This window comes from Hippopotamus amphibius, chromosome X (assembly GCF_030028045.1).
Source record: "Hippopotamus amphibius kiboko isolate mHipAmp2 chromosome X, mHipAmp2.hap2, whole genome shotgun sequence".
Classification (NCBI taxonomy): Eukaryota; Metazoa; Chordata; class Mammalia; order Artiodactyla; family Hippopotamidae; genus Hippopotamus; species Hippopotamus amphibius.
The window spans coordinates 63,631,299-63,655,172 of NC_080203.1; the positions used below are offsets into that span (position 1 = coordinate 63,631,299).

The 23,874-nt window shown below is 35.0% G+C and overlaps 1 protein-coding gene across 5 annotated transcripts in view; it reads left to right on the forward strand.

Annotated features, from left to right (window-relative positions):
* Positions 1–23,874, forward strand: part of CHM (CHM Rab escort protein) — a 244,442-nt gene that overhangs the window by 46,172 nt on the left and 174,396 nt on the right. For 4 of the 5 annotated variants that reach the window (XM_057718481.1, XM_057718478.1, XM_057718480.1 and 1 more), the window contains exons 3-4: positions 18,337–18,409; positions 20,953–21,077. In XM_057718481.1, coding sequence (XP_057574464.1) covers positions 18,337–18,409; positions 20,953–21,077 — 198 coding nt within the window. The remainder of the gene's footprint in view (positions 1–18,336; positions 18,410–20,952; positions 21,078–23,874) is intronic. The other variant, XM_057718479.1, reaches the window with a different exon arrangement.

A 23,874-nucleotide genomic window follows, 5' to 3' on the forward strand; every position in this document is an offset into this window, starting at 1 on the left:
CCTAGTGCTATTACTGACCATATTAGTTTCCTATTGCTGATGTAACAAGTTACCACAATTGTAGTAGCTTAACACAACACAAATTTATTCCTTTATAGTTCTACAGGTCAAAAATATGAAATGCATCTTATGGGTCTGAAATCAAGTTATAGGCAGGCAGTGCTACATTCCTTTTGGAGGATTCAGGGGAACATCTGTTTCCTTTCTTTTTCAGCATCTAGAGGCCACCTGCATTCCTTGGCTCATGGCCCCTTCTTCCATCTTCAAGAGCCTCACTTCAGCCTCTGTCATGCCGTCTTGTTTTTCTGCCTTTGACCTTCTTGTCTCACTCATAAGGAACCTTGTGTTTACATTGGGGCCTTCCTGGGTAGTGTAAGATATTCCTCCCATCTCAGGATACTTTATTTATGCATGTGAGCAAAGTCCCTTTTGCCATGTAAGATACCTTATTCACAGCTTCTGGGAATTAGGACATGGACATATTTGGGGAACCTTTATCTACTACACTGGCTCAAAACAATTTGTATGTTAATTTCTAGGCTTGAGGGTTCTTGGTTTATGTCAGTAGTATGTATTAGAACACCATAATCACCTGTGGTTCAACTTTGCAGTTGTAAATTCTCAGAGAAATTTCCCCTTCCACTCATATCCTGCTTCAGCAGTATCCCATCATGTACTCTCTCTAGGTATACAGTATTCTTTCACATCTTTATGCCTTTTTTCATACTGGTCCCTATTCTATGTGGATTGGGTACTCTTCCTTTAGGACATAGCTAGAATACCACTTTCTAGTGGTGTCTTCCTTGATAATCCAAACAGTATTAAGTTTTCTATTTGCCTGTACTTTCAAGTATTCTGTACATTCTTGTCATGTTTTTCAAACAGTGTTATTGTTGTTTATAGATCTGTTGACCCTATTAGATTCATAGAGATTAGGGATCATGTCTTAGTCATCTTTATATCCCCAGTGCCTTAGAGGTCTGGAATATAGCAGTCCCTAAATAAATATTTGATAAAGATTATATATGCCAAGCCACTGTTCTAGTGATGGGAATTTAGAATTGCCTCATACATGCTCAGTGCAGCATTGGTCCTGTAACCGAAAGTGGGGTCCACCTATTCACCACTCAAAAGCCAATAAAGAGGCAAGGTTGATTGAAAGGAAAGTTTGTTTTATTTTGGATGCTGGCCACCAGGGCGGGGGGCAGGGGGGCGCAGATGCCTGTCCAAAGGCTGATTCCCTACTGCTGAGAATCAGTGGGCAAGAGCTTTCATAGGTGGAGGGAGGGGGCTACATGCAGAAACAGCACAGTCAGCTCTGACAGTCATCTTGAAATTGGTCATCAGTGGTCTGACAAGTATCATCTTGATTGTTTTAGGTACAGTTAATCTTCAGTTCCAGGGTTGGTTTGTTGCCATTTCTTTGAGGCCATTTTTCGGAATTGTGGCAGCTTACGTCATGGCTACAGCCTGGTCATCATGTAGTTAACTTCTTCCACCTGGTGGGGGTTTCAGTATCTATAAGACAGCTCACAGGACATGGCTCAGAATATTATCTGTAGCCCTTAAAGAGGAACTAAAGGTCCTTGACTATGCTTAATGAGTAAACTATTATTATTTGGTCTCTTTTGACTGTTTTCCTTTGTTTCTGCGTTTTCTCATTTTTCTGATTAAACTTATTCTTTGGGTAAAGTTTTTCCACAGACAAAAGGCAGGCTGAGGACATGGTAGGGGCAAGGACCGTAGGGTCCTGCTCTGTTTCAGTCCTTGCTGATCTACAGATGGTAGATTCCTGATAGCTTGGAAGGGAGTTATCTGTTAATGAGAAAGTTGAGATTTGCCAATAGTCAAACAAGCAGATGACTGCGGCAAAACTCAGATCTTGTCCCTATTCCAACATTCTTTGAAACATGCCACACTGTCTTTGTGGTTGATGTACCTGTATATATTTATTAAAAAACCAATTAGTTGAGTTATTCTAACTAATTCTAATTTGTAGACAGTAGAAAATCATTACCTTGTATTTTTGCTTCTCAATTAAGTTCTGCTGTTGAATAGATTAGAATCATGCTTCTCAAACTGTAGTGGTATTCTGGTGCTTAGGGTGGTGGTGGCATATGAACAGTGGAGCATCTGCCTGGTGTATAAATTTTATAAACATTATAATGCATTAAAATGTTAAGATTTTTTGAACAAATTTTAGATTCGTGGTGCAGTTGCAAAATTAGTACAGAGTGTTTCTGTATGTACTTTATTCAGCTTCCCCTGATGCTAACACTTATGTAGCCATGGTTACTGTTATCAAAACTTAGAAATTAATATTGGTGGAATACTAACCACTAAACTGTAGACCTAATTTGAATTTCACTGAATTTTTTTTCAGTAATGTTATTTTTCTGTTTCAGGATCTGGTCCAGGATCCCACTTTGCATTTAGTTGTTAGTAGTCTCAAATTATCTCCCCCAGGGTACACTAATGTTTGCTTAATGGTGATTTTTCTGTTTTCCTCTTCCTGTCTTCATTTAGTTATTGCAATTCTTCTGTGAATAAGAGCTGTCTCTTCTTCCTCATTTATTTATTAAACTATATATATCACTGTGGCTTCATGGATATTTGTTTTATTCTATGGGTTATAATTTCATACTACCATTGTTTATTTTGTTGCTCAAATTGTTCTAGCCTTGGTCATTGTGAGTTCCTTCCAGTTGGTTCCTGTGTCCTTGTGAAATATCCAGTCCTTGTTTGAGCACTTCCTTACTTTCTGACACTGCAAGATGCTCCAGGCTCATCTTGTGTTTTCCCTGCTCTAGCCCTAAAATCAGTCACTTTTCCATGACTCCTCTCTCTGTGTGTTTGAGAATAGGATTTAGAAACCAAGCTCTGAGTACTATGTGTCGTTCCTACTGGGCTTCCCTTTTCTCCACTTCCTCTCCAACATTTGTTATTTGTGTTCTTTTTGATGATAGTCATTCTGACAGGTATGAGGTAATATCTCATTGTGGTTTTGATTTGCATTTCCCTGATGATTAGTGATGTTGAGCATCTTATCATGTGTTACAGAATGTTCTATTTCATTCTTTTACATGTAGCTGTCCAGCTTTCCCAGCACCAGTTATTTGAAGAGAATGTCTTTTCTCCATTGTATATTCTTACTTCCTTTGTTGTAGATTAATTGACTATAAGTACATGGGTTTATTTCTGGGCTCTCTATTCTGTTCCATTGATCTATGTGTCTGTTTTTGTGCCAGTATCAGACTTTTGATTACTGTAGCTTTGTGTTATAGTCAGAAGTCATGGGGCATGATTCCTTTAGATCTGATCTTACTCAAGATTGTTTTGGTTATTCAGGGTCTTTTGTGTTTCCACACAAATTTTAAAATTATTTGTTCTAGTTCTGTGGAAAATGTCATTGGTATTTTGATACAGATTGCATTGGATCTTTAGATTTCCTTAGGTAGTATGGTCATTTTAACAATTTTAATTCTTCCAATCCAAGAACACAGTATATCTTTCCATCTGTTTGTATCCTCTTTAATTTCTTTCATCAGTGTCTTATAGTGTTTTGAGTACAGGTCTTTTACTTCCTTAGGTAAGTTTATTTCTAGGTAATTTATTCTTTGTGATGCAATGGTAAATGGGATTGTTTTTTCAATTTCTCTTTCTGATAGTTCATTGTTAGTGTATAGAAATACAACAGATTTCTATTTATTAATTTTGTATTCCACAACTTTATCAAATTCATTGATGAGCTCTCGTAGTTTCCTGGTGGCGTCTTTAGGATTTTCTATGTATAGTATCATGTCATCTGCAAACAGTGACAGTTTTACTACTTTTCCAATTTGGATTCCTTTTATTTCTTTTTCTTCTATGATTACTGTGGCTAGGCCTTCCAATACTATGTTGAATAAAATTGGTGAGAGTAGGCATCCTTGTCTTGTTCCTGATCTTAGAGGAAATGCTTTCAGTGTTTCACCACTGAGTATGGAGTTTAGCTGTGAGTTCGTTATATATTGCCTTTATTATGTGGAGGTATGGTCCCTGTATGCCCACTTTTTGGAGAGTTTTTATCATACATGGATGTTGAATTTTGTCAAAAGTTTTTTTCTACATCTATTGAGATGATCATATGGTTTTTATTCTTCAGTTTGTTTCACATTGATTGATTTGTGGATACTGAAGAATCCTTGCATCCCTGGGAAGATGTACTTTTTCTTGTTTGTTTTTTACTTAAACAACATTTTAACTTGGCAAAAATCTGATTTTCCAATTAATTGTAATGGACTATATATTATTTTTTTTCATACAAACACACTGTAGTTTATTTAGCCAGTTCTCTACAGCTGTATTTGAGGCTATTTCCAGGTTCCTGTTATGAACAAAATGACATGCGTATACATATGGCTTTTATTTATAAATATCTAATATTTTTGGAAAAAAGGTATTATCCCAACTTTTTACCACATTTGTATGTTTGTAGAATCACCTTATGATATTTTTCTTTTTCTATAATTTAAGAATTCACAAAGTCAGTGACTTTAATGAACTTGTGTAACTCCTGTGCCTCAATAAACTTAAGTGTTATGGTAAGGAATTAGGTGAAATTCTCTCTTTTTTTGCAGGAAGATTTATGTAGCTAGCCAGCAGAATACTGACCTGAACTGATTATTTCATCCTGATGAACCGTTGAGTGGTATTGTTTTTCTAATCTTGGTTAAAGTCTTCTTTACATTAAAACATTAAATATTAACTGAGACAAATGCTGTAGGAATAAGAGCAGGCAAAAATGTACTTTGAGTTTTTTATGTGTATGGATTGCATTCATGATTTTGTGAAGACCAACTTAGTACTTTAACCTCCTTCCACTGTTTACATTCATATACCATTTAAGTGATGATAGTTGATGGTTTTGAAATGACCCATTATAAAATCATAAGTATAAACTCTACTGATTTATAAACACTGTCCAAGCATTATCACTATCAAAGCAGCTAATCTCATTTAAAATAGTCATTTCATTGCTGTGTTGTCATAAATATTTCACAGGCAGATTTTAAATTAAAGTTAACTTCTGCTAAATTGTAATTGAAGGAGCTCTATTTTTGTGTGCCAGTTATCTGTCTAAATAAATGTAAAATCTGTGGTTCTTTTTAGAGAACTACATTTACTGTAGATATTAATGAGCTGTTGACATGTGAAATTTCAAGAATAGATGTGATTTAGAAAAGCAATTTGCAATTCAAAATGTAGAGATTGTCATTTAATTTAATCTTGAAGTTGCTAGAAGGAGGTGCAAAAAGACCAAAAGTTTATACTTGAACAGAATCTACTTCTACCAGTAATTGTTCATCTGCACAGCCTCAATCAGCCTTTTCTCCTAATCATACATGTTATTGTTTAGTTTCCTACAAGTTACTTTCTACTGTAACTGCTTCAGATAAAGAGAAAATAAACTAAATAAATTGAAAATGATGTTACCTCACTGAATTAGTTCAAATTCATGATATCTTAGGGTCCTTTTAAAAAATGAGTATTCAGTGTTTGAGATCTTTACCTCTGATTCTATTAAGTATTTAGTGGATTTATGTCAACCCAAATGAATGTCACAGATACAGCTGTTGATGTTTTAGTCTTATGTGATAAGATGTTTTAGTCTTATGAGATGTTTTAGTCTCATATTATTATTCTTAAAAGCTGAAAACATTGTTATACTTTAATAGTTTGGCCAAAGAAGGACATTAATCTAAATAGTATTATCTTGTGGGGTTAGGAACTGATGTTACCATTACATGTCTGTCAGTTTCTGGGCTAGATTTCTCTTTGGTCTGACAAATGAATTTTGTTTTCCTATGTAGAAACTGTCTAGTTAAGAATTACTTAGGAATTGTGATAAAGAGAAGTAAACAATTATTTTATCTCTGGTTTGCTTGTTTTTGTTTGTTTGAAAAGACTTTTTGCCTTTAATCATAACAATATACATATGCTTGTCATAAAAATTCAAGGAGTGTATGTGTCTGTATATTACATGCACATGTATATGAAAATATACGTCTTTCTGCCCACATACCACTCCCAAGAGACCATTGTTGGTGTGGTATATTCTATCTAGTGGAATTAAAGATAGTTTTATGAGAATGAATGAATGCATGAGTGAAAGGATAAAATGAATTGAATTGATGAGGTGAAAATATGCTGTAATAGTGTCTCATCATCATGTCTATCTCTTAGCACATTGTTTTCACATTTAAGGATATTATTTAGTAATATTATGTTATGGTGCTAATAGTGGAAAAACAAGTAAAAAATTTTTGATAGATACATAGTTAATCAAAACTAAATGAGATCATATAGGATTGTATTAGGAAAATTCATCCCAGTAAGTTTCTTCAGAGCTATAAAGCTATGGCTGACCATGATTTCAAAGGACACTTTCTGGGTTCACTGTTTCTCCACCATTAACTTGACGTTACTTTGACATCCCCTTTTCTTCTATATCATTTTTCATCTTTATGTTTTGGCACTGAGGTGGGAGACACTAAAATTTGTCAAGAATTGTCACTTCTCAAGAAATATATACATTATAATTAGAAGCCAGTTGTGGGTATTGCTAGTCCCCAAGTATTGAGAGGTGAACAACAAAACAGGTCATGACTCCTGCCCTCATGATAACCTTGGATCCTAGTAGAGGGAAATAGGCATTAAACATGCTTAAATTTTATAAATTGTGCTTATGAAGGAAAAAAGGGTAGTGCTATAAGAGAGTAATGGGGGCATTATTTGTATTTGGTGATAGGAGGGTGGCTTGAATGGGAGTGGTTACAATAACTTCTTACCATGGATATGGGACTATGAAGATCTTTGAGAACTAGCATCATTTTGCTTTTATAGAAAGTTAAATTGATTTCTTATTGGAGGCATTTTTGTGTGTGTGGCTTAATAAAACTCTGCCTCATTGAGTTACCTCAGAAGTTGCATCTGCAGTTGTGTGTCAGCTCAATTTTATGATATTTTTCTGCCCTGGAAATTAACTCTACATGTGTGAAATTGAGTGAAAAATTTAGGTCTGATGCCTTACTTCTGCAGTGAAAGAACAAACGTAATCTCTTCAGATGTTCAATGATTATTGGCTCCCAAAAAAAGAAACCAATATTGATTCAACAGCTTAATCCTATTGTGAAGTTTACTTTTAGTGGTTTTAGTTTGTGAAAATTCAGGTCCGTTTATGTTTTCTTTAATGCAAAAATAAAACAACATGGCTCTTTCTCTTACACTGGAATACTTGCACATATGTGAATAAGGTAGCTCAAAGACAAGTATTTGAAAGGTTTTAGATTTCAGATTACCATAAAGGGATAGGGAAATAAAAGAAAAGGTAACCTCACTTACAACAAAATTTTTATTTTTACCTTGAGTTATCTAGATGAAAGAAAGAAAACCACTCTCTCTCATAAGGATGAGAAAAATGTATCAAAGAAGCAGGTGTTAACCTAGCTTTCCCCTTTCTGCATTCCCCCATGTTAAAGACATTTCATGAGGTCTGTGACACTAATTTATGAGTGAAAGTGGTTTTCAGTTGCTTAACGTAATCTAGTATTCAGGATGGTGTATGCTGTTACAAACAACATGATATAATAATAATAGCTACCTTTTAGTGAATATTTGCCTGGTGCTGTGTTAGGTACTTTACAAATATTAAGCTATTTAATTCTTATTATATTTTTCTAAAAGAAGTATAAATTCTCTCCTTTTGCAGATGAGGAAACAGACTCAGAGAATTGAAATAACTTGTCCAGTGTCACATGTCTATTAAGGTGAAGAACCAGCATTTAAAGCCAGATCCATTTAACTGCAAAGCCTGTGCTCTTTCCCTAAGATAAGCTGTAGGGTTGGAAGACAAACAAATCCTGGGTTTGATGGTCAGGAGACTCAATTCAGGCTGTTATTCTGTCACTGATTAGTTATGTGACTTACGTTGTTTTCTTCAACTGTAAAATTGGCCTAGTGTACAACCTACATTGAAGAGTCCCTGTGAGGGGCCAGTGGGATACATGTAAAAAGTTGAGGTGTGATCAGCAAGGTCTGACAATCATATGTAGCAAGTTCACTAAAAGGCTTTTACTTTGGAATCATTGGGAATATGTTCAGCCTTTATTTTGGAGGGCAGTGTGGGAAAAAAAAATCCTTGGAAGCAATTTGTGAAGTTTTATGATTTTGAAACAGAAATGTCCTTTTATCTATAGGTCACTGAAATCTGTATGACAGGAGCTTCATTTGCAAATGACAGTTCTTGCATAAGGTGGATTTATTTCTTGTAGAGCTCAAACAGAGGCTAGATTGATTGAGACAGCTCTTTGTAGAAATCATGATATATCAGCATCTCTCTAGATAATATTACTAACTTTGACTTATTTTATTCAGTTGGTTTGAATGAGGATGGCTTTTACACAAACCAGAAAACTACAGGCAGAGATAATTGAATGTACATATGCATTTTTTCACTACATCTCCCTCCCCCCCTCCTCTGAGCAATTTCTTTATCATTCACCCTCCTTGGAAAAGGAGGGTTTTGTGTGGGTTTTATTTTTACTTTGAAATGGCAACTATTCTTACCAACTTTTGGGGCTTTGAAGACTATCAATCAGCTTGACAGCTGGAAGCAGAGTGATTGACAGCAATAAAGCTTAAAGCTTTTTCCTATCACTCTAATTTCCCTTTTTTTCGCCATTAATGAAGCTGGATTTGATTTGCTTTTCCATGGCAAAGCAAGGGTTAAATTTTAGGAGCTGTGACTACTCTGAAGTAGAGAACAGGGCAAAAGGGAGAGGGAGTCAGCAATCCTCAGTCCTTTGATCTGTCAGTTCTGTGGTTCTCTCAGCAGCATCCTCATTCTTGTCTCCTTTCTCAGGGTCGTCAGCAAACCTAGCTATGCCTGGCTGGCACTGGACTATGGTAATTGCCAATGAAAAGGGCATTGGAGACTCCTGTGGGCGTGTTCTCCTGTGTCCACACTTGACATAGAGGAGGGGGGGAGGAATGATAACTTACTATGTGCTAGGCACTGCTTTAAATACTGTCATTCCTATTCTTAGGATAAAGAAACTGAGGCTTTGAAGAGTAACTGTAAGGTTATTGGCTGAGGTCACACAGCTAGTAAGAGGCACAGCTGGGGTTTGAACCCAGGTCCATCTGATCCTGAAGCCTTGATTAATAGCAGTGCATCTAATCCTTCTAGTTAACAATTATGACCATGCATTAAGGGTTCCGAGCTGACCAAACAGCTGTTGTTGCCCTTAAGTTTCTCCTGGTCTAGTCAGAGGAAACACTCATACAGACTAATTACAAGACAATATGACAGATAAAAATTGTATAATGATTCATTCATTAGTAGTGCATAGGCTAGGCTACCATGAAGCAATCTTATTGGTTATACTGGGCTACAGTAAAGCAATCATATTGCTGCCTCTTTATCAATGCATGAATTGTTATACCTGTAAATAAATGTGAATTTCTTTTTTCACATAAAAAAAGACAGTATGACAGAGCTCTTACAGAAGTATGTGCAGAGCTCTAGAAGCAGAGATCAGTTTCGGTTATATATTGGAGAGCTGAAGGTTTCACAGAGAAAATGATATTGGATTTAGGTAGTTCAGACGGGTTTGACTAGTTCTACCATTAGTTTTGTGATGGAATAGCATTGGGTATAGGATATAGCATTCATAAAAGCAGAGAGACATGCAGGCACTTGACTCACTCAGTGCTGACTGTGTGGTTGTGGCTGATACATTGGATGCATAGCAGAGAAGAGTGATGTCCAGAGATAAAGCTGGATAGTAAGCTGGAAGTCAGTTTTGAAGGTTTTTAGAGCAATGCTAAGGATTTTGGACTCTAGAGGCATTAGTAAGCCATTGAATAACTTTATGCCAGGGAATGACATAATGTGGTCTGCCAAGACCTGATCACAATGGCAGTAATGTGGAGGTTGGGTTGGAAAGGAAGAAACTAGAGGCAGGGAAACCTCTGAGAGGCTAATGAAAAAAATGGGATAAGAGAGGGCCTGAAATAAGGCAGCAGTGCTAAGAATTCAAAGATAGAAGGAAGGGGTTTGAGAAATTAATTAGAATTGACAAATGAGGAAGGGATGATGAGCGAGTTCAAGATTTTCTAGCATGGGCAGCTGTAAGAATGGTGTTGGCTTTTATTGAAATGGGGAAACCAAGAGGAAAACCAAATTTGGGGTGGAAGACAGATAATAAATTTGCCTTTTGGACGTGTAGAGATTAAAATTAATCTGGGATATTTAGTGGAGGGAGATGTCCAATAAGCTAATGACTCATGATATGTACGAGGGTGAGTCAAAAATTATCCGCACTCTGGCTGTAGACTTTAATTAACTTTTAGAAAAGACAAATACATCATTTTTGACATGATCTCCTTGCTTTTCAATACACTTTGTCTATCTGTCAACAAGTTTTTGTATGGCCTCATTAAAAATGTTTTAGGCTGAGCTGCGAACCATGAATGTACTGCTGTCTTCACTTCTTCATTAGAAGTGAATCTTCATCCTCATAGGGCTGCTTTCTTGGGACCAAACAGGTGAAAGTCTGATGGAGCAAGATCAGGACTATACGGAAGATGGTTTTAACACCTCAAAATGAAGTAATCCATGACAGACTTAGGTTTTGAAAAGTTTGTGCAAGATGGGTACTGAAACAACTCACGGAAGAGCATAAACAGAAGCATTTGAATATTTGCAAACAAAATGTGGACTGATACTCTAAGGAAGCTGAAAGTTTCTTAACAAGAATCATTACTGGTGACAAGACATGGATTCATCACTATGAGCCTGAGAGTAAATGGCAGAGTATGGAATGGAAACATCCGCAATCGCCAACCAAGGAAAAGTTCAAAAGTCAGCCATCACTAGCTATCTGTTTTACCTTTGGTAGTGTATAAATACAGCTGACTAACTTTGTTTTACAGCAAAAACTGGCACAACAGTGTAAAGCAATTATATTCCAATAAAGATCTTTAAAAAAAAAAAAGTCAACCATCAGCTGGAAATTGATGCTTACAGTTTTCTGGGATTCTCAAGGGCCAGTATTGGAACATTATCAGGAAAAACGTTCCACAGTCAATAGTGCTGGTTACAGTAAGATGCTTATTGAAGAGCTGAAGCCTAAACTTTGGATTAAACGCAGAGGACTGCTATCCAAGGGCGTTGTGATCTTGCATGACAAGCACGTCCTCACACTTGTGCCCACACTGTTGACACTCTGCAGAAACTTCGTTTTGAGGTGTTAAAGCATCCTCCCTATAGTCCTGATCTTGCTCATCAGACTTTCACCTGTTTGGTCCCCTGAAAGCAGTCCTATGAGAACGAAGATTCACTTCTGATGAAGAAGTGAAGATAGCAGTGCATTCATGGCTCACAGCTCAGCCTAAAACATTTTTTAATGAGGGAATACGAAAACTTGTTGACAGATGGACAAAGTGTATTGAAAAGCAAGGAGGTTATGTCGAAAAATGATGTATTTGTTTTTTCTAAAAGTTAATTGAAATAAATTCTACAGCCAGAGTGTGGATAATTTTTGACTCACCCTCGTATTTTCATTTCAGAAATATCAATAGCTATGAGTCTGGAGCTCTCCCCAGAGGGCCCAGATTGGAGATAGCAATTTGTGAGTCATTGGTAGAGAAGTGATAATTGAGTCAGTAGGAATAGATGAGATCACAGAGGAAGGCAAGAAGTGAGGACAACCTTTGTACATTACCCACTCATCTACCTGGCTTGGTTGTCTAAAAATGGATTTGAATGGGTGGATTAGTGTGAAATGACTAATAACTCTAAACATAGGAAAGTCTCTTCTCCAGCCCTAATGACTGGGAACAGAGCCTGCCATTTCATTCTGGCAGACTAATCTGATTACCAAAGCAGCTTTGTAGGACTCTAAAAACCAAGTAAGGGCTTGGTTTTCCTCTCTAACATTAGAATTGCATCTGCATACTCTAATTCCTTGATCTTAGAATGAGGGTATGGTGAAAGGAGCTCGATTTTCTTGTTTATCACATATGTGGAGCTTTTAGTAAATGAGGATTTGTGTAGGAGGTAAATCTGTTATATTTTCTAACCTGTTCTGTTATTTGTCAACCAGGAAGATAGAAACATATCATGGTTCTTTGTAATACTCCAGCCAAATTTAAATAGAATGGAGCCTCTTTCAGTGTGCATGGTGTATAGCTGGCAAATTGATACAAGTAGACATGCCACACTATTATTTTCTTATTCCTGTCATATACAGGAAGATATTTGTGCACATTAGATACGAGATATGTAATAAAATTGATTATATTTTAGGTCCTAGAAATGAATAGTCCCTCCAGGTTTGGCATTAGAGTAGATGTAGTCATAAAGTTATTATTACATTGTCATTATCCAGATGAGTTGAGGAAGCGAAACAAAAATTAGACTTCATCCCATCTAATGTCTGTAAATATCAACAGATCCCAAATGCCTTTAGTTATAGTAAGTCAGATTCCAAGATTTGTATTACGTGCTTATGTTTATAATTTTAAATATTCCAATCTTGTAGATTATAGTAGACGGTGTTATAGAGTGGAAAGAGCATGGGCTTGGAGACCTGATATGCCCCGGGCTTAATTAAGTGCAGCTTTGCTATTTGCTAGCTGAGTGAGTTAAAACAAGATACTTAACTTCATGGTTGGTTTTTTTTCTTTCTAATTTTGAAATGGGGATAATTATAGCATTGATCTCTGAGGATTCGTGTGAAGATTAAATGAGACAGTGAATGGAAAATGACAAGCTCAACATATATATAGTATCCTATTTTTCTTCTTCCCCTTAACATGAATTAAACCAGCATTTCTCAGAATAGGTTCTGCTGAACCAAATGCTGTTTCAAAAAAAATGCTCATTGGTTAACTGAATTTATTCCTTCTTAGAACAGATATTAACATATTTAATGGTTTTGAGAAGCTCTGCCACAAATAAACCATTTTCTTGTGGTTTTACTCTTTTAAACCTAGCATTTTCCAAATTTATTTTGTCATTTTAGCTTTTTTTCTTGGAATGCCTGTTAACAGCCCATATTATTGATGGGATACAGTTTGGAAAGGTGAATTTAGTAATTGGGTCCAGGTGTTATTTGATATCTAAGCATTTGGCTTCATTGAACCACAGCTACCATTATAATATCCTATGGTCTAAGTGTTGCTAGCCAGCTTAGAAGTTTGGAATTGTTTATGTTGCAGTGGACAGGATTAGGGTTTGGAAAGCTAAGTTTCAGTGGCAGTCCTGCCACTTGTAGCTGTGTGGCCCTGAACTGACTTAATCTCTACATAGACTGTTCTCAGTGTCTTCATCTGTAAAATAACACCCTCTCTGCCTCACAAGATTGCTGGAAGAATCCATGAGAAAACAGTTGTGAAAACAATTTCAAAAATGAAAGATGCTGTCAGTGGAAGATGGTATTACTACTCTCCTAGGAAAAGGAATTTAGGAGCAGTGAATATAGAATAGAGGCTTCTAGAGTTTGAGCAGTGCTGCTTCTCTTTTCTGTTGAGCAGGTTTGGACCCCATCTACTACCTGCCTGAAAACATTTTCATCTCCTCGATTTCTTAATAATTAAAATGATCCCTAGATGAATGTGCCTGAATGTCAGTAGCTCTTTTTGTCAGTGTTCTTGTACTTGTTTGCAGAAGCCATTTCCCAATACAGGATGTAGTTTAGCATCATGTAACTACGGCTGTTGCTAACTATTCATTACTGACTTGTAATTATAATGCACAATAGAAAAGAAAATTGTTAAGATTTAATTAATAGGCTCTAATTAATAGGTTTAATCCTCAGCCTTCTCTTACAGTTCAGCTTTCTTTATGTCTACTTGTAATGTATTTCTTTTCTGTTAGCAGACATTAAGCAAAGTGATGTTACTTTCACATTAAACACTATGTAAATGATGAGAAATCTCTTGTTACTCTTTTAATACTTTTTTCTGTTGTTTTATTTGTTGGTGTTAGTGGAGACAGTTGTGTAACTCATTTCCTTTCTGTGTCTGGAAAAACTTAAGTGGTACTTTGAATAAGCTTTATGAAACTTTTCTACAATTGTAAAGTCAACATTTCACACTATGCAGAGCTGTACCTCAGTATTGTGAGAATTGGGCTTTTCTGTCTTTGAAAATAAAAACGTCCATTTGTGATTTTTACTATTCTAGCTGAGAATTATAGGTCACTTTTCCATGATGAAACTTGAGAGGGCTTTAGATAATAGTTTTATGTTTGCTGTTTAAATACGGTGAATACTCACTATTTTCAGAAAGAGAGTCTAGTTTTAAGGAAGTATTTTTCATCATATAAAATAGTGTTCCTGGCAATAGAGATAGACGTCATCCTTCATCATAAACTACTTTCTCCTTTACTTAATGTACAGAGACAGTTGTGATACAAAATTGGCAGAAAACGGTCCATTCCCCTTTTTTCTCAGTGAGGAAGTTCTTACTTTGTTCTTAAAATAAATTGTATCTGTGGGTTTTAAAAACAAAACCAATAACCTAGCCTTGTTATTTATTACAGAAACAGTTTTAAAGACTGTAGAAATAGTATTTTATAAATTGAATTTGAATGTCAGAATTCTGAAGCTGTATCTTTAAAGATAAAATTTAAGAATATATTTGGTGGGCTTTAATTATTACTATTTCTATTGCAGTAATGTTCTAGAGAACATATTACAATGTTGTGTTGATTTTTTATTTTTCTTTTTGTCATATGATTTTGATACCTAAAGTCTTTGGCTTTGTCTAGAACCATGCAAATACCAAAATGAATTTAGTCAAAATCTGCTTTGGTTCTATAGTGAGTTTATTAATAATTATGTTACCCGCTTTTGTCATAAAGACCACAGTAATGAAAACGATGTTTCACCTTTTACATACATAATTGGACGAGATCACCAGATGCTGATGTTAATAGCACATCAACAGGAAAAGTTGAAAATAGGAGCTGCATGGAAAAATACTAGAACCAATTAGCTCTGTCAAAAACCATATGAACAAGTATAGGGGAAAAAAATAGATTTTGACCATGAACTGACCTCAGGTCATATAATAATGGAAAGAAACAGCAAGATGGCCCTTCTTAGGATTTTTTTTAGACTTTTAATAATAGCAAAAAATATCTTGCTAATTGGCACATCATGGTCAGTGTTTGAAAATTCGTTAGATTACTTTTGTTTTTCTAAGATTTTAAGATAATTTTCAGACATACAGAAAAGCTGAAAAAATATCACTGTGAATAGCTGTGTATCTGCTACCTAGATTCTACCAGTAATGTTTTGCTGTAGTTCCTTTATTATTATAATTATCCATCTATTCGTTTTTCTATCCATCCATCATTCCATCTTATTATTTATGCATTTCATACTAAGTTGTACATGTCCAGTACCTTCAGTCTGAAACACTTCAGCGTACATATCATTAACTAGTTATTTGTGGTTCTTTTTTTGGAGATAAAATTGCAGTAAAATACACAGATCTTAAATGTACCATTTAGTAAGTTTTCGCAAATGCATATACTTGTGTAACTAAGAACCTTATCAAGATGAAGAACATTGCCATTGCTCCACAAAGTTCCCTCACGCCCCTTCAAAGTCAGTTCTTGCCCTTACTCCCAACCTCGAAGGCAACCACTCTTAGGATGTTTTTCACTGTAGATCAATTAACTTAGCTTGTTCTGGAACTTCATATAAATGGAATCATGCACAATGCACTCTTTTTGGGCAAAGCTTCTTTCACTTAGCATAACTTTTTTTGAAATTTATTTATGTTGTTACATGTATCAGTAGTTTATTCCTTTTCTTTGGTGAATAGTATCCATTATATGGATATACCACACAGCTTATTTATCTAGTCTGCTATTGATGGATATTTGAATTGTTACCAGTTTGGAGCTATTAACAAATAAAGATGCTATGAAAAAACTTGTACAGCTCTTTTGTGAACATATGCTTTCCCTGTGTGTAAATACCTGGGAATGGAATTACTGGGTCATAGGGTAGGTATATGTTTAGTTTTCTAAGAAACTGCCAGATAGTTTTCCAAAGTTTTCATACTATTTTTTACTCCCACCAAAATGTGTGAGCCTTCTGGCCATCCACACCAACACCTGGTCTTGTAAGTCTTTTTAATTTTGACTGTTCTGGTTATGTGTAGTCATATCTCATTATGCTCATTTTTAGTGCTTATTTTAATGTGTACTTACCCAGTGACTAATGATGTTGAGCACCTTTTCATGTGCTCCTTAAGCACATCTATCTTCCTTTGTGAAATGTCTGTTCAAATCCTTGGCCCACTTTAAAATTTGAGTATGTCTTATTTTTAAGTTGAGGGAGTTGTTTATATATCCTGGATACCAGTCCTTTGTCAGATATATTTTGTGACTATTTCTTCTACTTTTTGCCAAGCCCATTTGTTTTTTAAAATGATGTATTTTGCAGAGAAGGTTTTCATTTTGATGAATTCTAATTTATTGCTTTCTGTGTCCTGTTTAAGAAACCTTTGTCTACCCTGATTGTCAGGTTTCTGATATATATATTTATTACTTATAAATTGATGTAGCCATTAAAAATTTTACTTGGATCTTGAAGCTTTCACCCAGTAGTGAGAGCTTCTCACTTAGGACCTTATGGTGGCTTAAAAGAAATGTAAATAACTCAAAAAACAATATAAAGACAGTGGTTTTTGTCACTGCTTCAGGGTTGTTTTATTTTTTTCAACACTCAGGATATTTTATAGTTTTGTTGAGTGTTATATTTAGAGGATGGGAAGAGATGGCAGAAGTGTATTATTCTCAGGCAAGGGAGAGAAGAGTATAAATTTGGTATGGGAAAACTCTAACATCCCTCTTTTTTCCCTCCTTCTCTATACTGCCTATTGCCTACCTTCTCCTTCCACTGTTGTCTCTGATCCAAAGAATCATAGTTTCTAGGCTTCCTTGATTCCAACACCTAGAATTGTTAGTATAGCTAAAATTCTGTCAAAGTTTTAAAACTCTCTAGAGATCTGGACAGTGGATGAATTTGCATTATCCCCAAGAGAACTATCAGATTATAAGTGAAGTAGTGATCTATACTAATAAACGTACTTTCACAGGTGTTCGGTTTAGCCATTTTCTCTCACTGTTAAAGCAAGCAGTGATTTTTGGTAAAATATTTGAGCCTAAAAGCTGATTGTTCTTAAGACCAGTCAAGAGTTTGATTGAGGAGACATCTGTCAGAATTTTGAGAGGATATCCAGTAGCATTATGGATGGGTAATTTCAGATATCATATTAAAGGTTTTAGTTTTTGTTTAAAAACGACCTTTTATAAGTTTTTGTTTCAGTAGAGAAAGATACAGAGAAGCAAAAATGAAAACAAAACCAAGAATCTCTCAGAACTAGAGTGGATATTGTAGGTGGGTTTGAGTGTACTTTGGGGCTCATCATACAAAGAATCAGTATTATGTGATGAGTTTTGCAAGGATTGGGAAGCCCAATATGTAGTGCTGAGAGTTCTGGTTGCCAAAAGTCTGCTACTTACAGAAGTTAATCAGAAGTCCAGTGTCTACAAGGTTTATGTGATCCTAGCTAGGAGATCTCTGGGTTCTCTAAGACGGAATGATCTTCACAGGAGTGTGGAGTGAAGAATAGTTCTCCAGTTTTCAGTGGAAATGCTGTTTTTGTTATACTTACCACAGAAGTCATGATATGAATAACTGTGTCCTAGGATCTACTTTTATTTTTGGCCCTGAAGGCTTAGAATGGCACGGGGCCTTCCTGTAGATCTAGAGTAGCCAATCATATACGTATGTATGCAAAATTTATTTATTTATTTAGGCATGTGAGGTGGGTTTGGTGGTGGTGCTAGCAATGGATATTTACTGCTTGTAGAAAACTTAGCAGTTTTTTCCAGTGGCTTTATTTGGGATCTACCAAGATGTTCTTCCCAGTCATATCTGTTAACTCAGGAGTGAGATTTGTTCATGTTACCTGTTCAGTGACCATATCATGCTGTTAACAATCACATGATCAGTGGCACTTGATCAGTGCTGGAAGCTCTAAGGAGGCCAAAGAAGTTTTTTAACTCCTTATACAATGAAAAGTTACCTTTTGAGATCTGAAAGGCCCACTTCTATTTATTTTGTTCTACTGTCTCCTCTAATCTCAGCATCCCAATTATGTGTGCTTTTGAACTCTGAGGTAGCATGTTGAAAATGAAATGGGGTGAAGATCCGTGACTTGATTTTTTTATACCCTTTTCTTTACTCTTGTTTTTTATTGTTACAGAAGAAGCTACTATGGAGGAAACTGGGCCAGTTTTAGCTTTTCAGGACTGTTGTCCTGGCTAAAGGAACACCAGGTAAAGTTCTTATCTGATTTTTTAATCTACTAGGTTGTATTTTGTGTCACATAATAACCCTGCATTGAAGATGACACTGTTTCATCTGTAATATGGGATTGATAACTTATTTTTATTTACTTATTTAACAAAAATGGTGCAGTCACCTTTTCAGCTAATATTTTCCAGTGCCTCTAAAATACAGATATTATTTTTTAAGTATAAATAGATATGTTGGCCCAAGAATAGATCGTATATGTTTGATACCATTTTCTAATTGCTCTGTACACCCAAATATCAGGCAAGATTTTTTTTCTCCCAGTCTTTCAGAAAAAATATTTCATTCCTTAGAAAATCTCACATATTATCAGTTGTTCTTTCAGTTAGTATGTTTTGGGAAAAAACCCAAGTATTTGGGGAAGATACATTAATTTGAAATGATCTCAGTCATTGGTGGTTTTGCATACTTATAGAAGTCACCTGATAGAATCACACCTGACAATAGAAACAAAAAGCAAGGAAAGAAACATAATATAAATTTAGTAATTTTTTTTCCCTAAGAATAGGATTTTACTACTACAACTGTTGGATATCATTGTAAAGAAGTTTTTTAGAGATCATTTACAGCATGTGTTTAACATGGGGAGTTGGTTATGGTATGGAGTTTACCAATTCTTATGAGACATTAAAAAAACTGTCTTAATTTTATATAAATGGTACATGTGGCTTGAAATGGAATTGCTACTGAGAGCATCATACATAGAAACTGCTGTATCTCAGAAATGTTTAGACATTTGGGGAAAGGAGGATGATAGACTCTAGAAAATTGTATTCAGTTACTAAGAATAATATCGCTCTGACTTATTAAGCACTTACCATGTACCAAATACCAAACTAAGCATTTTACTTTTCTTGATTGATTTAATGGTATATATGACTCAAAAAGTGCCTGTAGTGATGACAAAGACAATGTTGAAGGTACACTGAAGATTCAGTTTGAATCTTATTATTGTATGAAATTAGAGAATGGAGAAACAAGCTGTATTTGTAAAGTAGCATTTGATGTAATCAAACTGTATTTAAATCAAGACAGTAAATGTTATAAGTAGATTCACTTAACTTGTTTTTATCAGTATGCCTCATATTTTATGTTGATCAGAAACCCTTTTTTTGAACCTTATCCTTGGGGAAGTGTTTATGAGGATCACCTTATATTGAGGCATATTCAGTACTTCCATGCGAAAATTTAGTCTAGATTCTCAGAACAACAACAACAAAAATACCCTAATTGTCTGAATGGAAAATTTTTGGTGAGTGAAGGGATTTTTAAAAAATAAATTTTGGTAATAGGTTAGATTTATTAAAACAAAATATTTTTGTAGATGTTTCTTTTATTTTAATGTTTCTTTTACTCCAGCATCTTGACTCTGTCACCATATCCTTTTTCCCTTCATTCTCTGTCCCTGGTCCATATTTCTTTTTTCAGGCTGGTAACCCTGTGTCTTTATGTTCAAAGTTCCTGTACTTCACCTTCTGTTTATGTTGGGATGTTTAATGCTGTCTAATAATTACACTTGATAATAAGATCTGTCTGCCACTAATTTCTACAGCTTCAAATGTTAAATTCAGGACAGTGGAGCCTTTTAAAAATAATTATTGCCCTATTTTATGCAATCTGTAACTTTAGAAATTTTCTGAGGTGAATTTACTTAAAGGCTATTATAGTTATATTTCACTACTAGTTTGTTGAGTATATATAATACACTAAGAAATTTTTTTCTCTGAGAGATGTGTATCAAGTAGATTAAAATTTTAAACAGATTAAAAATTGATCCCTGACTTTTAGAAAAGATATATCTTGACGTCTTCAAAAATCCCGTTTTCAAATATTGTATCATATAATTTCTCCATAAAATATAATTAGGAATTATTGAAAAATTTAAAGGGCCACTTTCAGTCCTTAGTGAGAGTTTATATACTTTGTTATACATTCTTATTTTTGTTGTTTTTCTACATGTAAAATATTCAGGTTGATTATTATAAAATCTTTAGTTATATTGGGCTAAGTACTTTTCAAAAATACTTTTACATATAATCAAAATTTAATGCAGCTAGTGACCAGCCTTCAAAAATCTGAAAGTAAGTAGAATGAAGTAATTTGGGGCCTGCTGTTTTGACAACAAAATGTAAAAACTTTATTATTAATAACTAATATGTAAATCAACTAATACACTTGAGTCTTAAAAGATGGGAGGTTTGTTGTCCTAGTTCTTAAGCAATGTCAGCAGTCATGTCCAAATGACTGCATCAAAATGTCACGTATCCTGATAGAAATCTGTAAACCAAAATTAGCTTTTGATAGATTTTTCCACACTTGTTTTCCTCTGCTTCCTTTGAAGTTGACACACTATGTTGGAGTTGCTTCAGTGACTCTGAAGTGATATCCTTTGAGTTTTGATGGGATGAGGGGAAAAGCGTGAATTTAGAAAGTATAAATTTTCTCAGGAAAATACAGTTTCAGATTACGCAGTTTAATTGCAATTTCTCATCTATATTTTATTTAGGAAAACAGTGATATTGTGAATGAATGCCCAACATGGCAAGAGAAGATCCTTGAAAATGAAGAAGCTATTGCTCTTAGCAGGAAGGACAAAACCATTCAACATGTGGAAGTGTTTTGTTATGCGAGGTATGAAAAATATTTATTTGCAGTAAACTGTGTTAATGACTTCTTATTCACATGTCTTCAGAAGAAGCCAACATTAAGAATTCATATGGCATTGGTTGCTACAAGTCTACTTGATATGCTGGTTTGCATTTTTAAAAATGTAACATTCAGTTTTGTTATATTTGTTCATTTATATTATTTTTTAGGTTCCACATATAAGTGATATCATATGGTATTGTCTTTATCTGACTTATTTCATTTGCCATAATACCCTCTAGGTTCATCAGTGTTGTCGCAATTAAACTTCAAAACGAAACTCATAAAAAAAGAGATCAGATTTGTGGTTACCAGAGACTGGCGAGGGTTGGGGGGGTGGCATGGCGGCAGGGTGCAGGGAGGATTGGATGAAGGCAGTCAAAAGGTACAAACTTCCAGTTATAAGATAAATAAGTACTAGGGATATAATGTACAACATGATTACTATAATTAATGCTGCTGTGTGTTATATATGAAAGTTAAGAGAGTAAATCCGTAGAGTGCTCATTACAAGAAAAAATATTTTATTTTTTTTCTTTAATTTTGTATCTGTATGAGATGAATGTTCACTAAACTTATTGTGATAATCACTTCATGATGTATTAATCAGATCACTTCATGATTATGCTCTAGGCCTTAAACTTATACAGTGCTATATGTCAATTATGTCACAATAAAACTGGAAGAAAAAAATAAAATGTAACTTTGTTTTCTCTGTTTAGATAATATCTTCCATTAATGACTTATAATTTACTGAGCTCTTTTATTTTTAACTATTTTCTTTGTAATTTTTTTTGGGCCGCATGTGGTATTTTAGTTCCCCAACCAGGGATCAGACCTGTGCCCCCTGCAGTGGAAGTGTGGAGTCTTAACCACTGGACTTCCAGGGAAGTCCCCTAAGCTCTTTTAAACACATTATCTTATTTGATCTTTATAAGGGTCCTGTGCTAGGATAGAGCAAATATTATTAATTAGATTTTTTACAGAGTCCTCAGTGGAGCTCAGAGACTTTAATTTGCTGAAGGTCACATGACTTGATAAATGTCAAGGCCATTACCTAAGGTAGTTAGTACGGAAGTCCAAGATTAATACCCACCGTTTTTTTAATTCTAGTTCAGTGTTCTTCTAACTCTTAGAGAATATTCAGTGTAGCAAAATGTAAAATTATAATTTTGAATTAAAAAAAATCAAGTTGACTGGCCATGACATTTGGGGGCACATTTTTGTAAATCAGGAGAGAGCAGAGAGGAAAGTAATGTTTCCAGTGTCTCCTTCTGAGTGAAAGAATTCATTGATTTAAAACAATTGGAATAGTTTATTTTCTCACATGATATGGTTGATGGGCTGAAAGGTAATAATCATACAGTTCAGTGCAACTGTTGAAGTAGCTATGGAGTCGAGGGATTTAGAACATTAGACGCTGAAGCTCTTTAATAGTAATTAAACTTAAAATCCAAGGTACTAGAGATTTTTTAGGACGTGTACTGTCATCATGCATATCCTTGTTGTGGCACAGTGGTAAGTGTGACCTGAGCCCATAAAAAGTTGGGGAATATGTGGTTGATTTTTTTTAATTTTTTTAAGAAACTTTTATTGACATTTAATTGAAATACAATAAAGTGCATATATTTAAAGTGTAAAATTTGATATTTTTCTTCTTATTAATAAGGTATATATGGCAGTACCAATCTCCCAATTCATTCTAATCCAACACCCCCTCCACGCTTTCCCTCCTTAGTGTCCATATGTTTGTCCTCTACATCTGTGTCTCTATTTCTGCCTTGCAAACCGGTTGATCTGTACCATTTTTCTAGATTCTGCATATATATGTTAATATACAATATTTGACTTTCTCTTTCTGACTTACTTCACTCTGTATTACAATCTCTAGCTTCATCCATGTCTCTACAAATGTCTGAATTTTGTTAACTTTTATGGCTGAATAATATTCCATTGTATATATGTACCACACTTCTTTATACATTCATCTCTTGATGGACATTTAGGTTGCTTCCATGACCTGGCTATTGTAAATCGTGTTGCAGTGGACATTGGGGTGCATGTGTCTTTTTGAATTATGGTTTTCTCTGGGTATATGCCCACTACTGGGATTGCTGGGTCATATGGTAATTCTATTTTTATTTTTTTAAGGAACCTCCATCCTGTTCTCCATAGTGGCTGTATCAATTTACATTCCCACCAACAGTGCAAGAGGGTTCCTTGTTCTCCACATCCTCTCCAACACTTATTGTTTGTAGATTTTCTGATGATGTCCATTCTAACCAGTGTGAGGTGATACCTGATTGTAGTTTTGATTTGCATTTCTCGAATAATTAGTGATGTTGAGCATCTTTTCATGTGCTTCTCGACCTTCTGTATGTCTTCTTTGGAGAAATGCCTAATTAGGTCCTCTGCCCATCTTTTGATTGAGTTGTTTGGTTTCTTTTGATATTGAGCTGCATGAACTGTTTATGTATTTTGTAGATTAATCCTTTGTTGACTCGTTTGCAAATATTTTCTCCCATTCTGAGGGTTGTCTTTTCGTCTTATTTATAGTTTCCTTTACTGTGCAAAAGCTCTTAAGTTTTGTTAGTTCCCATTTATTTATTATTGTTTTTATTTCCATTACTCTGCGAGGTGGGTCAAAAAACATTTTGCTGTGATTTATGTTAAAGAGTGTTCTCCCTATGTTTTCTTCTAAGAGTATCATAGTGTCTGGCCTTACATTCAGCTGTTTAATCCATTTTGAGTTTATTTTTGTGTATGGTGTTAGGGAGTGTTC